Raw genomic sequence first — 17919 nt, forward strand, 5'->3', positions numbered from 1 at the left:
TGCCTTAATTATGTCGTGTGCATCTTGAACTTGGAAAGTTATATGTCAATAAATTGTTATTTTCTTATTTTTTTTTTACTAATAACTGATATATTTTTTTTATTTTTTTAATTACCTCATATGTTAGTTCCTTCGAATGAACGGCCATATTCGTTAGAAGGTAGAATTTCAAGTCTTAATAATAATAATAATAATAATAATGTCAAAACATTTATCTTTTTAAAAATAAATGATAAACAATACAATGACGTTGATATTGTCGATTCCAGAAGGTCTTTTCATTGGTAAACCATTTCAGATAAAATGGAACGGAATATTAAATTCACGCCAAGCACTGGGACCTACGAGGTCATTCAGCGCTGAAAGGGACAATAAGATTACCAAGCAAAGAGCCTTATCTAGTGATCGTATACAGTCCGCCCCGTGATGGAATGAATGGATTTTTCGTCCAAGGCGGAAGAGGTGGAAAATAGTGCGGATTCTGGATACAAGCGGTGTTAAAGTGGCATTAGCGTTCTCTCTCTCTCTCTCTCTCTCTCTCTCTCTCTCATCTCGCATCCACTTGCCTTGTCTTTATTCATATTCTTCCCTCTTTCTTTTCTTTCGTGTGTGTTTGTGTTTGTTTGTTCGTTTGTGTATCGAATTAATAACGTTTTCGTCGTGTATGTCAAAATGTAACGTGGTTATGTTTGAGGGAAGTACTCTCTCTCTCTCTCTCTCTCTCTCTCTCTCTCTCTCTCTCTCTCTCTCTCTCTGGGTTTTTAAGTGTGTGTGATTTTATCCACTAAATATATATATATATAATATATATATATATATATATATATATATATATATATATATATATATATATGATATTAAATATAACGTAAAAATATCTGAGTTTAAATAGGATATTTAGTCGTATATATATCTCTCTCTCTCTCTCTCTCATCGTCCTCGCATCTCGCTCCCTCTTCCCATCTTCCTCTCTCCCTATCTATTTAACTCTTTCCTTCCCCTCTCTCTCCTGTTTCTTTGTTTGAATTTCTGCTTCTTTTTTCCTTATTTCCTTTCATCCCTCATTCTCTCTCCCTCTCCCCACATACACACACACCCTCTCTCACTCTCTTTCTCGTCTTTATTCCTTCTTCTTTCTTCATCTTCTTCATCTATATGTGTTCTCTCTCTCTCTCTCTCTCTCTCTCTCTCTCTCTCTCCTCTCTCTCTCTCTCTCTCTCTTCCCTCTCTCTTCTCTCGCTGTATATATATATATATATAATATAGTATATATATATATATATATATATATATATATTATGTATATATATCTATATATATATATTATATATATATATATATATATATATATATATATATATAGTATATTACTATATAATAGTAATCTGCAAAACTAACAGCAATGTGTATGACTATTACACATTCACTTAGCGATAAAGTTATATTCAAAACATTATTTCTTGACGATTTTAGGTGCATGTCCCGTACCCCGGGGGTATTTGCTTTCTTACGTCACCCAACCCCCCTCTCTTAGTGCATTCCCCCACCCCCCTTGCTGGATAACAGAAATAAGATACAATCCCAAAGCTTGAAAGTAAGGGGATCAACTATTTGTATGTGCGATTAGACTAAACGCACTAGACCTACATTAAAAGCATATATAAGGCAAAAATACACACATTATATTATATACTTTCTAATGTTACTTTACTATGCATATTTGTATATAAACAACGGAATAAAAATGGGAAATAACGAAGAAAACATAAAATAATCCGTTCAGAAGACGGAGGAGGCAAGTGACATCAGGAGAAAACTCTAAGAAGAAGAAGAAGAAGAAGAAGAAGAAGCAGAAGCCAGAAGGAGAAACGGACAAGGACTTGGCGAGAGAGAGGGAGAATGCAGTGAGAGAAATCCCCTTTCTCGACTGGGTAGGAGATTAGCATAGGGAATAGTCGAAGAGGGGAGAAGATAAAGAGAAGAAGAGGGAATAGGGAAGGGGTGCCGTTATGTAAAAGAAGAGAGGGAAGGATCGATGAGTATGAGGGAAATGGAACGGAAGGGTAAAGACGGGGGAACAGGACAAAGGGGAATAAGAGGGAGGCCAAATAATAGATGTTTTTTTTTTCGTCTTAAGTTGCCATATCTCACTTTTCTGTCATATTTGAGAGAATTTGATGATGTGTCAACCTGCTTACTCCTTAAGAGTAACGATTTTGTTTATTTAGTTAACCATCTTAAAGAAAACGTCTAACTTCTCAACGTAGTGGAAGGACTATTACTTCAGAACTTCACTCATACTAGCAAATGTCCAAAGAGCATAATCTGAAATACCCTTGCAACATTTTTTTTTCCTTATTATTACATTCATGATAATTATCAGATTTGGCGAAATAATTATTTGCATGTCTATGTATTTTAAATGTTCTTTTGTGGATATTTCAATATCTGTCGTAGCATTTCTCTTATCCCAACGGCAAATATAAGAGGGACTTTGAGAGTATGGGAAACATCTAACTGTTGGGCCAGGGGTGGAGGAGGTATGGAGGGGAGGCGAACTTCTTTCTAGATATCTACGTTTTTACTACCTTTCTGAGGAATAAATCTGAGCTTTGGAGAATCCCTCACCTACGTGAATAATTCTCGTAACTATTGGGATGTTTGCTGTTTCCTTTCAGATGATTTTAAAACTAAATCATTCACTACAATCGTCAGAGAGCGTAAAATGTTTAAGAATGAAAGGCATTTATCCCAGTAAATACTGCTACCCCTTCAATATTCCTATCTCAAATCAAGCGCAGATAAAAGGTTTATGTCGATACCGAGTATCAGAATCTAAACGAAATGGAATGGTATGGGAATTTGCGATTAGAAGGCAAAGAGACACATTGCATAAATCCAGTTAACGGGGCTTGCTGGCAATGCAACGAATAAATGTTAAGTTTGTGTGGAAGTTACCGAGCAGATTGGGTGCGTTACGCGGAATTTTGGCGGTCATGTTGGACCTTTAAAGATGTTTCAAGGAATTTATATTTATATAGTATGAAATCGTGTCCCAGTGAATTTTTTTTTTTAAATCTTACATGAGACATAATAAAAAATCAAGGGCAAAATCTGAAAATAAGCTTCATCTCACATGCGTATTCCAGCAATAGCATCTACGGAACCATTAATTGTTACAATGCTAATTATTGATTATATAATAGCTTCATTATATGCTAACATAAATTTGTAATTTTATCCAATTTAATGTTTATTTCAGTGGTCAGATGAATTTATTTTTTTTAGTTTTTTCATATTTTTGCGAGTAATATACCCGAAGCAACGCCTCCATTAAACGTATAAAGCGGGGGCTCGCGCGCTCGCCGGAGGGGTCCATCAAGCCCTTGTCTCTCCATTAGTGAGGAAGAAGTTCCCTCACAACACAGCCAGCGGGCGGGAGTGAACCAAAATCAAAAATGAGTTCCACTCGGAGGACTCTCTTGACAGATGGACTCACGAACGTCGTCGTCGAGCTGTCGGAGAAGGAAATCGAGAGGATGCAGACAGGTGAGAGAGAGAGGTAGAGCGCGCGAGCGAGCCACATACCTGCGAGAAAGGACGCCTTCGGGAAGAGAGTGTGTGTGTGTGTGTCCTGTGCGGGGCGAAATTCGAGGAGGAGGCGGCTCCTCTCGGCCGCCGCCGCCGCCGCCATGCTTAAAGGTGCAGGATTAGTGGATGCAGTTGCTCGACGTTCCGTCGTCTGCGTCCTTCCCGACGTCTGCGACGGCGTCGGTGCCCTATGGTCGTGGCTCAGCCCCCGCCTGTCTTTTGCCATCGGTGGTCGACGTTGGGCGACGATCCTTCGTCTGCGTCGCTTCCGACGTCCGCCCTCCGCGGCGCTGGTGCCCTTTGGTCGTGCCCGCCCGCGTTCTGTCGCTGGCGGGGATCATGGGGACGTTTTGGTTGTCGTGTCGCTTCCAAGGGGCGTTTTGGTCGAGGCTGGCATCGTCGGTGCCCTTTGGACGTGCCCTCAGTGTCCTCCTGCCTTTTTAAGCTTACTGGCATGATGAGGGCATTTTGGCCCATGCTAGGAGGAGGAAGGCATGTATAGCCTAACCTTCCTTTCCATCGGTCGTGTCAGGTAAGGCTGGAAGGACTGACATGTCAGGATTGATTCCCATAACAATTCCTATTATGATTCCCATTCTAGTGGTCATAGAGGTGGGAGGATGCGTGTGTAGCCCACTAACCTTCCCTTCCATTGGTCGTGTCAGGTAAGGCTGGAAGAATTGGCATGTCAGCACTGATTCCTGTTCCAGTGGTCGTAGAATGTCCTTTTGCTGGTGGTAACTTTGCTAATTATCGATTCCCATTTCAGTGTTCGTAGGAATGTTCATTTGCAGATGGTAGCCTGGCTAGTTGATTCGGTGGTGCTTGGGCGAGTTACGCTTTGAGCTGGTCAGGCTGTCTTCTGCCTTATTTCTTTATTTTATTTTTCTTATTTGTAAATCTTTATTCCTCAGTAGGTCCTTTCTTCATATTGACACAATGACATCAAGTAAATCCTTTGTAGCCTAACCTCCTAAAGGCCTGATTTATGGAAGACAGCAGGCCTAAGGTAGGCTGATGACGAGTGAGTTTACGCCTTGTAACTAATTATTTGTGTCATTGGAATCTTATTCACTACACATCATGTTTTGACCATTTTACACCGAATACAGATTAGCATTACAATTGCATAGTGAGGATTTGTTTGATTGTTTAGTTCGCCCTAACAAGTATTCCCAGATTGGTCTCATGACATCATTTTAGCCTGGCCTAGATTAAGTAGGCATTATAGGTTCTTTGTAGTATGTCTTCATCAACTAGCTGCAATCCCTTTCATTCCTTTCACCGTCCCTGTGTTTGTATCATCCATTTATCTTTCCTAGCTCTGCTAACAAATGTTTCATAGTGCAACTGCAAGGTTTTCTTTCTGTTACACCTTTCAAACTTGTCTACTCAAAATTTCCCTTTCAGCACTGAATTATTTCATCATAGGTCTCAGTAGTTCCAGCCCTTTGGCCTAAATTTTACGTTCCATTCCATCTATTAGTTTATAAGTCCATATTCATTGGAAGTAGTAGAGGATTTAGTTTACTGTCTATGTAATTCATGCTGGAAAGTATTCTGAGATTGGTCTCATGACATCATTCAAGAAATCTTCTCACCTCTTATGTTGAGAATTTTTTTTCACCTATTGAATGTCAAGAATGCTTTTCACCTACCAAATGTCGAGGATTCATTTCACCTATCAAATGTCGAGAAATAATTTTCAACTCTAATGTTGAGAAGTCATTTCACCTCTAATGTTGAGAAATTTTTTCACCTCTAGTTATTGAGAAATGTAGTCAAAAGGCAAAAATCCGTTTAACTGATCCATTCACTTGACTCCTGAAGATGGAAGTTGCCCTTTGGGCTATGATCGTAGGAGTGTAAGTTTGACATCTTAGAACCCCTTTTAACCAAAGTACATAGCTTGATGTATCTGTTATTGCGGAGGTTTGTGTGCGAGTTTTATAAGATACAAAGTATAATTTTAGAGTTCAGGGAGAATACCAATATCTTTATATTTCTTTTATTGCCTGGGGGTATCTCTTATTTTAGCTAAGATACATTGTTCATTGTATTGCCTAATGTTTCATAAAACTTAACAATTATTCAGGTAGTGATATGGGAAAGATTTAGTAGCATCATTCCATAATGCTATTGACATCATATAGTATGCAGTTACTTGTAGATACTTGAAACTAACAATTTAGAATGAAAATCATTCATAACTTTGTGGTCTGGTTCTGTAAACTGTAAGGGAACATGAGCCTTATGTATAAATAAAACTTTTGATATTATTTTGGTTGAGTGATTACTATAAGCACACTTTATGCACATATGCCAAAGAGTAATTAGTATTTCATGTTAATATTTGAATTTAGGTAAAAAATGTATAACGATTGTGAAATGTTAAAATGCTGCACACGGCAATAGTGTTGCATGAAAATAAAGTGTTGTTGAGAAGTTCACTCCTAATTCTGTTCTGTGTATCATTTCTTAGTCAAAATTCTTAACTATAGGTATGATTTTTCTTTTATTATTTGTTTTTCTTTTCCATGTACAGGTATGTATGAAGAGAAGGTATGAGATAAATATAAGGGGAATCTCTAGTGGGATAGGGAAGGTAGGTGACTAACTTGTAAATGTCTGGGCAGCTGTGAACAGAGGCTTATACTTGCACAGATTTATTTTTTATTATTTTTTGCAGTCCACCAAATATCTTTCTGCTTATATCTTAATTTTCACACACTGGCTTTTTTGTTTGCCACAAATTTTTATATTAATTATTTATATATATAATATATTATATTATATTTATATATATATAATATAATATATACATACATACACTTAGAGCAGACTCCAGTATGGCTACTGTATCTTGCAGGTGCCCATAGTTGATTTGTCGAGGGTTGGCGAGCACATTTGCAGTATTAGATCGGGGTATTTGGCTGTCGACTCACCCAGAATCTATTTTTTCAGATGCAGAATATTGTCAGCAAGTTTTCTGTAAACATTCAGCTAATGAGTCGCCACCTGTTCAAGGTATAACATGAACCTATTTAGTACCCTGAAGTAGACGTACAAACAATGTGTTGTGCCATAATGTTTAAGAGAATGTTTGAGTGTTTAGTGGTAAAAATACTTATTGCTTAAGGGCCTTAAAATTTAGTCATCTTTAGGAGCACTGTAATCACAGTGCTCCTAAAAAGGAATTAAATTGAACAACCTTACAATTGTAAGGCTTAGCACACTTTTCACCTTATACTATGTCAGTAGTATTGTACTGAATATGTAGGTCAGAATTGGCGATATGAAAACGGTCACTCACTGTTTATTGAATATGTTTTGCTGCAGTAAATATATCATCATTAAAGAGGTACCTTAGCATTTCAGTATATGTCACTACTATATGTAATTAACATTGTACATATTGGTTACTTAACATTCTTCAAATAATCCTCTAGCTAGCATGTGGAGTATATTTGCATTGTTCAAACCTTTTGTAATGCATGGTTGTTATTGCATGTTTTGTAGATGTTTTTTGGAAGTTTAGAATGTTTGTTCAACTACTATACCAGCTATAGGTAGGTAGCCATTTTTTCTTGCGTGATGATAGCATAGTTTTAGAAAATGCCACCTGAATCCTTCTTCAAATCTTGAAGCATTTGTCTGATTCGAAAGCAGAGTTGCAAACGGTTAAATATTTGCCAAAAATCAGTAATAACTCCTTTTAAAAGTAGTGAAACACATTTAGCATGGTGAAAGTGCCCCTGCTTTACTCTAAAAAGGAGGGAAATATGGAATTTGAAAAGAGGATTAGCAAAAACATACAACAAGCCAAACATCGGAGAGGAGTAAACTAGAAGTTACCATTCTTAACTAATTAACAGTTTGAAAATAATCCAATACAAACAACACATTATTTTTTTTTATTATAGTACTCTTAAACACTAAATATTTGGCTTCATATTTCAGGAGGCCCTTTAGTCATTGTCCATTCATCTGGCTTTCATTTTGTTTTTAACTTTTTGAGTTAAAGATTAATTCCCCTGACTTATATCCAGTGCTTGTTTACCTACCTAAGGCCCTTGGTCCTGCTTTTGCACTCCTGCTCCTTCACATCTATGCCTCTTTATTTTATCATGCCAAGCGCTAACTTCACATTTTCTCCGTCAGCACTTATGAATCCAGTTATTGTTTTAGGTAGAAAACATGCACTCCCTTTTCTTACCCCCAAGTATCTATTTAAAGAAACAGTATCTGAGCTATCTCTATCATCATCATCCCTACATTTAGCTAAACAACCCCTTTTCTTTGCTTATGTGAGCATTTTTTCATAAGAGCAGTAACTATTCACTCATGCTTAGTGCTGTAACTGCTGAGGTTTTTAATTTTTTGTTTTAGAATTATCTCCTCTCATCTCTTTTCATATGTAGAAGAGTAAACGGTGATTTGTCGCATGCCAATGTTTTTTATTCATACAAAGTACAAACAGTTACCTATCCTGGTCTTGTCACTTGAATTCATAAGGGGCCAGGTTGTGTAGAATTTGCCAAATGCAAGTACTACACGTTATTGTTTACAGTGTCTTGCATTCTGCTTCTTTCTCCTTTCAGATATTGCTTGTGTTCACCTTTTCACCTTAACTTGGTGTTGCCAGCAGCTTGTGATTGGTTTGTGTGATGTTTTTCTGATTAGTAGCATATGTGGTATGTTTTCACAGCTTTGGCAAGTGAACATACTCATTGTTCTTTAAGAATCTCATTGTATATTTTTTCTTATGGTTTTGTATCACAGTCTTTGACATTCATGGCCGTTCAGTGTTAGTTTTGTCAACAAGTGGGTATTATTACTTAAATAAAACTATTTTCAGTGTACATCGCTGCACCTAGAGCACTGTAGGCATTACTTAAGGTTCTTTGCAGTGTCCCTTTGGCCCCTAGCTGCAACACCTTTCATTCCTTTTATTGCATTTCCATTCATATTCCCTTTCTTCCGTCTTACTTTCCACCGTCTCCCAACAACTGTTTCATTGTGCAACTGCAAGATTTTCATCCTGTTGTACCTTTAAAACCTTTTCACTCTCAAATTTCCCTATCAGCGTAAAATGACCTCAGGTCCCAGCGCTTGGCCTTTGCCCTAAATTTTATGTTCTGTTCAGTTCTGTTTCAATGTACGTGTTTGCTGTTTTTGGTTCATATCTACTTTACTTACTAATAAGAAATTGGAGATATTGTTGACCAAGGCTAGCAGGGCATGATAATATACCCTTCAGACTGGACAATCTTGCTCAGAACAGAAGAGTAACTTCTGAATTGTTGTCCTATCACAAGAGTTGGTAAAAAGTGTTATCAGCAATTAATGTCCATACATTGTCATAGGATCAGAAAACAAAATTTGATGCTGGCAAGACTGGAGGAGTTCCATGTTGGCAACAGCTGTAAGTTGCATTGCATTTAATTGATAATTCACAGATTCGTAAAAGAAAAGACATCAGAGAACCATTTGCAATTCATATTGATAACTTAATGTATAATTTATCTCTCTCTCTCTCTCTCTCTCTGGGGGTTCAAGATTTTGCTCTCTTGAATATTGGTGATTGTGAAATTAGTTTTGTAACTTAAAATTGAGTAACCAAGTATTAGGTGATGGCAGTTTTCTATATACCTAGTAGCTGTTATCCATTTGCCTTTACTGGTTTACCCTTCATATCATACTCAAGGATACAGTGCCTGCATAGTTTTACAATAGGCCTATTGGTAGTGAATAGGAAAATTGTTCATTAAGCTCCAAACATTTCCAATGTCTTATTCACCAATGAAAACAGTGGGGACTTAAAAAGGGATAGAGCTACCTTTTACATATAACCCTGGTGGGAATCTAGAAAAGATCATCAGACAGAGAAGGCTTGCAAGGAGTTACAAGGATTAGGATGTCTCAAAGACTTATTAGTCCATCTGAGGAGACATCATATGGTCACTTATCTCTAGGAGCAGGTTTTACTATTCATTTGCAGTCCTAATGATTTTGTCTAGCTTTCTTTTAATTTTCCATACTGTTGCTGTTTACAACTTCTGTTTGCAGCTTATTCCATGTGTCACATATCTTGTATGTAAAGAAGTTCCCATAGTGAGATGTGTAGCATCTCTTTAGTTCTAGTTTCCATCTATTATTTCTTGTTTGGTTTGTGTTTCATGTCAAGAGGTTACTGTCCACTTTTGTTATGCATTTCACGATTTTGAATGTTTCTATTAGTTGTCCTGGCAATTGTCGTGTTTCTAAGTCATACAAGTGCAGGCTCTCTAGTTGTCTTTTGCCTGATGGAGGGAATTAACTTTGTGACTATTGCTTGTACCCCTTCTAGTCTATTTATGTCCTTTCTTAGTGTTGGTGACCAAAACTGTAATGCATATTCAAGATGAAGTCTAACTATTGATGTGTAGAGCTGCAACCCTGTTTCCTTGGGGACAACTCGTTTGATGTCTGAAGCCTTGAAGGGAAAAGCTGACGCAAAACAGCTTTAATGATGAGGGAAGAGTGGAATGTTGTGAATACCATAGTTTTTGCAGATCCTTTACTCTCACAATTGATCCTTGATCTCTTTTCCTGCCAAAAGCAACCAAATTTACTGAATAGCAGCACTAATATTTAGTAAATGTGGCTTGCTGTCAAAATTCTTGGATCCAGAAGTCTGTTATTCCTCATACCATTGGACTTGAGGATGTTGTGCTGTTGGAATTTTCTTTTTGTATTTCCTTTTATCTTTTGTTTTTGTTTTTTTGTTTTCTATGGTGTTTTTACGTTGCTTGGAACCAGTGGTTATTCAGCAACAGGACCAATGACTTTATGTGACTTCTGAACCACGTTGAGAGTGAACTTCTATCATCAGAAATACACATCTCTGACCCCTCAATGACATGGTCGAGAATTGAACTCGCGACCACCCTTGGTGGCAGATAAAGACCATACCAACCGCGCCACTGAGCCGATTTTTATCTTTTGTTACTTTCAAATGAACATCATATTCTTTGGAAGCTTGAATTACAAGTCAGTGTCCCCTGTGGGCTTGTTCTATGGTATTACCCATGTAAGAGCCAGGAATGAGTACTACTTAGGTGTAAGAATAAGTAAATTCTTGCCTTTGAGCTTTTGGAAATTCTAACTGCATGCCAGCTTATGAGAGTTTGCCAGTTAGTGAGATTATTTCCTTGTAAAAGAGCTTAAGACTGAAGTAAGTTTCTCTTGAATGCCTTCTGCATCATTAAAGTTCTTCATGTGAGCACATCTTTCCTACCAGTCACCATTTATCATTCCCCTGAAGATCCTTCCTTCAGTGCATATTAGAAGTAAGGTTTGATGGTTTTTCTTTTTGCTTGACCAATGGTTATGCATTCAGAAAATGTCTTTGTATTTGTGAAATAAATGTTTGAACATTTTCAACCATCTTTGATGATATCAGGCAATTAACAGTACAGTGCATGTGTTTTGTGAAAATTATAGGTATACGTACTACTTAGGATTTCCAGAAATGATCAGAAATGGTTCTTGCACACAAACAGTTTGAATAGGCCAAAGGTTACGGAGCACAGCTATAATTATTTTATTAAAGTAGTCTAAGTAAATACCTAATCTTATGGGAGATATATATAAACCAGATTTCACTGTAATATTTTTATTTATTTTTCTTCATATTCTACAGCAGGGACACCAACGGAAACTGTTAACGTGAAGCCATCCACAGAGGGATTGTTTCAGAGCAGACGGAGAGCATTTAAAGGTTAGTTTGATATATAATTTATGACACTTCTTTTTGGTTTAATACTGTCTTCCTGTATTTAGATACTATAGAAAAGTATGTTTTTTTATCCAGAATGGCTGTCAGTATAGCTTATGCAGTATAGTATCTAATACCCTAAAACAAATACTAATAAAAGATGTGTTATCATGCAAATTTTGAAAGTGACATATTTCTTCTGTCCTTATACCATGACCTAAAAACATGTGAAATGCAATCCAGGTAGAAGCAAGTGACTGAGTGAATTATTTTTAGGAAATAATTTCATAATCATACACAGTCAATCCCTGTTAGGGCAGAGATCATAAGCATCTATAAAGCCACCTTTTACATTTCTTACAGCGTTACATTTTCCTCAGTAATGTACTGAGCGCTTGCATGCTTCCTGGAGATCCACAGTAGTTGTTATTGCTTACAAAGTTCTTATTTGGCACCTGTTGCATGACTGTCTTCTTTTGGATGAATCCCGAAGGCTTTAGTGCCGTCAGTGCACACTTCGCCCTGTGTACTATTGGTATTACTTAGGGTTCTTTTGTAGTGGCCCTTTGTTTCTTAGCTGCAACCCCTTTCATTCCTTTTACTGTACCTCCCTTCATATTCTCTCATTACTTTCCAATTACTTTCCACCCTCTCCTAATAATTGTTTCATAGTGCAACTGCAAGGTTTTCCTCCTCTTACACCTTCGAATCCTCCTTTACCGTTTCTCTTGCGGTGCTGAATGACCTCATAGGTCCCAGTGCTTGGCCTTATGCCTAAATATTATATATTCCATTCCATAAGAATCTCAATATTTTCATTTTATCCCTTACCTAAATATTCTAGTTTATTGAAAAAGGTTCTAGGAAAATCTCTTGGCCAACCCTTAGTGGAATTTATTTTTTACTCCTGGTCGTTAAAATATTGATTACATATTTCAGAAAGTGCATATAATCTAATATTCTGATAATTGACAAAAAGACCTGCAGTTGTAAAAGTTGTTTAATGGTATTTTGATGGTTCTGAACACAAATCTTATCTTCTCATTCTTCGTAAGAGAACTAAAGATCCATTCTTCCCTTTATTTATTACTCATGTTTAACTAGATAACATCATGCAAACTATAGTTTTGTTAACTTCATCACGTCACCATCGTCTCCTTTTTTTAATCTTCTTCATTAGACCTTATAATTTTAATTTACTCACATTTTTCCTTTTCTCATAACTGATATCTCTTCTTCCTGAATTTGTGAATACCTTCTGCTACTTCTTTCAAATGAACACCATATTCTTTGGAAGCTTGAATTTCAAGTCAGTGGCCTGTGTGGTGGCTTGTTTAATTTGTATAGGGCTCATCTTCTGAATAATAATAATAACAAAATGGGCATTTACTATTCTGAATAATCATAATAATATAGTAAGCATTTAGCATTAAGTTAAAATTAGTGTGAATAAGACTTTATATTCACTGTGAGTGAGAAAGAGACTCCACACCAAAACGGTTTTATGGTTATAATTTTGTGATAATGTAGGACGTTGGATGGAAGCTGTCTTGTCTGTGTTAATGCAACTTATTTAATTTCTTTTAGCACCATGGGACTCGGAAATGACACACTTCTTCATCAGCGAGTACCGCAACGTCAGGGGAATAGTCGTCAAGAAGAGGGAGGCTTTTTTACACATAGCTGAGAAAATGAATGCGAAGGGATATGACGTGACTCCTTACACCGTGGAGAAAAAGTGGCACAATCTCATCAAGACGTACAAGAACGTTTTAGACAGAGCCCTTTACAAAGGACAGGAAAAGATTTGTTGGGAATACTTTGAAGTAAGTATGGGAGTCTTCGTTTGTAGTGGATTCATAAGGTCAAAGACTGCAGTGGTTATGATCCATATGATTCTCTAAAATATTGAAGTAACCATTTTTTTTTTTTTTTTTTAACTATAGCACACCTGATTTATGTTGTTCAGTACATGCCTAACATCTCTCAATAGAATTGCTTGTAGAGAAGCAACCGTAAGTCATGTGCGTATTTTGTGGGACCACTATTAGCAGTGTAGAATGTAGTTTATATCCTAATTTTGATACTGAAGGAATACTTGATCTGAAGATTAATTATTTGAAGTCAGTATGAAAATTTGTAATTGATTTTGCTGAGATATAATGCAGTCAGCACACAGGTGGTCAGTCCATAGTGTTTCGATAAGGTTTATTTCTATGAAGCAGGTAACCCGATGGCTACTGCTTTATATTGAGATTGTGTTTGAAATACTTGTGTGCTAGCTGCTTTACTGTTACAATGATTCGCTTGTCCCATCATCATTTTAATTCCTTTTCAAATAAAATGTGAATTTATTTTGATTTACAGGAAATGGATGAAATCATTAAAAACAGCACACCATCTTTGCCAGCTCCAGGGAACCTGAAAAATCTTGCTAAATCCAGAAAAGGGAATGGAGGGACTGAGAGTCCTAACGTAAGCGCTCCACAAATGGCTGAGACTCTATCTGTTTCCCCAGACATTGGTTCCTGCCCACCCTCTCCAGAGCTGATCATCACCACGCCACGAAGTTCTTCCCCACCTCGTTCAGACACCTCTAATTCATACTATCAAAACATACCCATAACAAATTCTTGTCAAGCATCTACGCCATCTTCACATGTACAAAGTTACACTTCACCAGCTATTGTCTCTTCCTCAGCCATTGTTTCGTCGTCATCTACACCACTACCGTGCGGAGAGCCTCAAAATATGTCATGTACTGTCCACTATGAGCAACCCATTCATCCTAATGTTTCAGGTATGAATCCACAAATTTCAAATTCTACAGCTGTTCAAGTTGGGCCCAAAGTCGAGTGGGGAGGACAGATACAGCCACAGGTTTCCACTAACATGGAGACTCAAGTCATACCAGCACAACAAACAATGGTAACAGTGCAACATCAAGGTATGACATCACCCTCTTACATTACTGTTCCTGAAGTCCAGAACCCAAGGTTTGCCAAGCCCAATGAGCCTGTCATGAAGACGATTACTCAAGGAGCTGTCGATCCAGGTAGAAGAGATATGAAAAGGAAATGGCCCAGTGACCAACAAAATGAAGCTGGACATTCTAAACAGGAAAAAATAAGAATAACAACAGAGCCGCCACAGTTCCCAGATCCAGACCTGTTAACAGCCCAAAGAGAAACGAATTATCAGTTGAAAATTCTCAACTCAAACATCATGAGTATGGGCCACACTTTGAATGAAAATATTTTAGGTTTGAAGAGAGCTGTTGAAAGTATGGTGTCGATTATGATTCAGAATAGAAATAATGTATAGAATATAAAGTAATTACCCTTGACTAAACTTTATTGTTATCAGGCTCTGCCAGTCCTTCCCAACTGTCTTAATTTAAAAATTTTCACTTGACATTTGTTTAATATTCAATTATTGTTAACGTAAGGTAAAGATCTGCCGTACAGAAAGTATGTCAGTCCTCTTTTTCATCGCTATGCATAATGAATTATATTACATGTTACTGCATTTACCTATTAATGTAATTTTTTACAAGACGTAAGTTGAGAAGTTTTATTGGTGATTTTGTTTTAAAAAACTTGAAACAATGGGGATTTAGAGTGAATTTCTCATGCCCACACAATTACAATGTTAAGATAAAAATCTTATAATGTCCTTTTAGTATTCATAATTGTCAATAATTTTGAGCTTCATTTTAGAGTATGTAATTCGTGTTTAAAATGTGACTATGTTACATAATCTGTGATAGTTGGGAAGTAGAGTGCTGTGTACGGAGTAAGGAGTAAGTAATCTGAAGGTCGTGGTCTTTTGTAGACACACCAGTGAGCAATCTCTCTCTTATGTAGATTGATAGATTTATTTTGATTAGAAAATTTAGAAAGGAGTTACTTTGGATTCTTAAGTACAAATTTTTTTCTTTGTACAGCTAGATGTGTGCTCGGCCAGACGGTAGGCTGATATGTCGTAGTCAAGGAGTCATTTATCACAGTATGAGTGGCAGTCATTCTTGTCCTATTTGCCATGATTAAGGATAACCCAAACCTTTTTTCTTCAGCAGTTTTTCAGAATTTTGTAGTCAACAGACATAATGGCGTACCTTTTTGGTTTTGCCCCTTTCCATTTACAAAAAAAAAAAAAAACCTGCCCTTGATATTTTTATAGTATGACGAATTATTGTCTTCAGAACGAGTAAGACCTATTGATGAATTTTCATATACCATTACTTCAATATCCCCTCCCTTTTTTTCTCTCTCTCAGGCAATACTCTGCCAGCAGTGTAACTGCCTAAGTTCCTTCTACTTTAGATGTAGTGATTGATGGTGGAATTGAATATACAGTACTCATAAATCTTTAGTTATTTCTAAATGGAAAATGAAGTATTAGGTTTACATCCAAATGTTATTCATATGTTACCAGTGACAGGAACTGAAATTTTGACGTACTCTGCCAATCTGGAGTTTGGCAGGAAGTGGCAAAGTGAAAAGGAAGCTAATTTCCTTCTCAAATGGGTATGTGATAATGGTAATTTTAAGGTAGATTTGGAATGAGGAGACATTTTTTTTCTCTCTCTCTCTCTCTCTCTCCATGTGAATACCTACATTTCTGTCCTTGGACAGAATACTTGCGGTGCAAATTTTACGGACGGATGATTTAGTTGGCCACAGACCATTTCCCCCCTCCCACCCTACCCCTCCCTTTCATGGAAGGCTTTTCCTTTTTATATGGAAGTTGGTCAGTATTTGATTACTGTAAGATGTGTTATATATATTGATATTTGTAAAATAAATTGACATAGGCTTTATAATAATAATAAGTGTTTCTAGGAATTTTTGTATTATTGCCAGTGATAAAATATGATTTATTTTAAAAGCTTGTGTAGACTATAGCAGCTTATGTACTGTAAGTGTCAAAAGGGGAAAAACAGACTACATTAGTCCTATTAATGTAAGGTTATATTGAAACCTTTAGTCTTGCTTACTTAAATACTGGACCTGCTTCACGTCACCTTGCATGCACAATCGTTATGTATTCTTGGACCTGCCGTATCCCTCGTTTAATTTGAGTTATACAAGTCCGTTGTGTAGTGACTGCAGTGGTCACCATTTTTCAAGTGTATTACTTGATATGCAAATAATCTTTCAGGTGTGGAGTGCATTTATCTTGGTAATCAGTGAACCGATTGATATTATGGCCTTGTTTTATTTTTTTCAGATTTTTTATTCTTTAGTCACTGGAACTTATCCTTGTACGTAATAAGATTAGTGGAGTTCGGATAATCTTGTAACTAATTCACTGAATTTCTCACTGATTGATGCCTTCTACACAGTGTATCTAGGTTTATCATGAAAATAATTTGCAATAATTTGTGTCAAGTGCTGTAATCGTCCCTCGGAGCAAACATTTCACTGCAGTGATACCATAGAGAGTTCTTCCTGCAAGTCACAAAATGCAAATTAAGCTAACTTGAAAAGATTGGATTAGGAGTTTGATTTTATGGCGGTGCTATTTGAGAAATGTGACATCACCGGTAGTAGTAAGGTGCATTGTGGCAACTTTTCCTGGTTATTGTTGGGGGAGCTGCGACCAGCTTTGTCTACAGAATCAAGACTAGAGAAAAATGGCCAGGCTCATGTTTAATAAAGCAATACTTGAGGTAATGCATACCAGTACTGCCATGATTTGTTATGTTCTTTTTTGTTACACAGACAAGGTTGGAAATAATTTCTGCTTGCACACTTTACCTGCATCGTTACTAGTACAGTTGAGGGCATTAGTTGCATTTTATTATCTGTAGCATGGAGGCAAAAAAAGGTACTGCACATGCTGGAACTATACTATTTTTTAGATGTGCAGGAGTCAACAGTATGTGGAAAAAATTTTTGTGCTGTTAGTCATTATTTCGTTTAAATTCACGATGTCTTTATTCTGTCCTCGGACGAGGAATTTCGAATATTTTAATATTTATGTAATTTGAAAAAGTATATAGATATATATATATTTATTGTAGTTTTAACTTAGGAAAAAAGTCATATTTTCCAATAAAATATTGAATTAACATGTTTAAGCAGTCTTCTTTTAAGTTTAAATTGATTAAGAGTTTATGATCCGATTTAGACACTAGTATACTGACTTTTGCCATGGACATGTACAAAACAGGATGATGCCTTCAAAAGCCAATACATGTACTTTACTTTGCCACAGCTAAATAGAAAATAATTGCCAAAAAGAAAAAATTGCTGTTCTATCGTCATGTTTGGTCAAGAAAAAATTGCTGTTCTAACGTCATGTTTGGTCAGTTAAAAAATTGTTCAGATTAAAGTATGTCTCGCCTTTGGCTTGCTTCATCTGAAGCGAGGTATGGCATTTTAACTGTAGCAATAACGTATTGGGCTTTTGAAAGCACAGACACACACGTAGTTGATATGGATGTACAGTACAACAAAGTCTCCCTCCTTAAGTAATTGAATGTTTCAGCTGCCTGGGATATCAATATTTGTTGCAAATGCTTTAATTTTTTATTGAATGAATTATTTAATGTCATTGGCATC

General features: G+C 36.7%; 1 protein-coding gene across 3 annotated transcripts in view; it reads left to right on the plus strand.

Annotated features, from left to right (window-relative positions):
* Positions 1 to 3377: 3377 nt before the first annotated feature.
* The window catches only part of LOC135201628 (uncharacterized), a 14625-nt gene continuing 83 nt past the window's right edge, over positions 3378 to 17919 (plus strand). The window contains exons 1-5 of one of the 3 annotated variants that reach the window (XM_064230695.1): positions 3379 to 3549; positions 6556 to 6618; positions 11276 to 11353; positions 12938 to 13176; positions 13718 to 17919. The exon at positions 13718 to 17919 is cut by the window's right edge and continues 83 nt beyond it. In XM_064230695.1, the coding sequence (XP_064086765.1) occupies positions 3459 to 3549; positions 6556 to 6618; positions 11276 to 11353; positions 12938 to 13176; positions 13718 to 14674 (1428 nt within the window). In that variant the 5' untranslated portion in view covers positions 3379 to 3458 and the 3' untranslated portion in view covers positions 14675 to 17919. Of the gene's footprint in view, positions 3550 to 3628; positions 3703 to 6555; positions 6619 to 11275; positions 11354 to 12937; positions 13177 to 13717 lie in introns of those variants that run through there. The other 2 variants (XM_064230697.1, XM_064230696.1) reach the window with 2 other exon arrangements.

This window comes from Macrobrachium nipponense, chromosome 28 (genome assembly GCF_015104395.2).
Source record: "Macrobrachium nipponense isolate FS-2020 chromosome 28, ASM1510439v2, whole genome shotgun sequence".
NCBI classification, from domain to species: Eukaryota; Metazoa; Arthropoda; class Malacostraca; order Decapoda; family Palaemonidae; genus Macrobrachium; species Macrobrachium nipponense.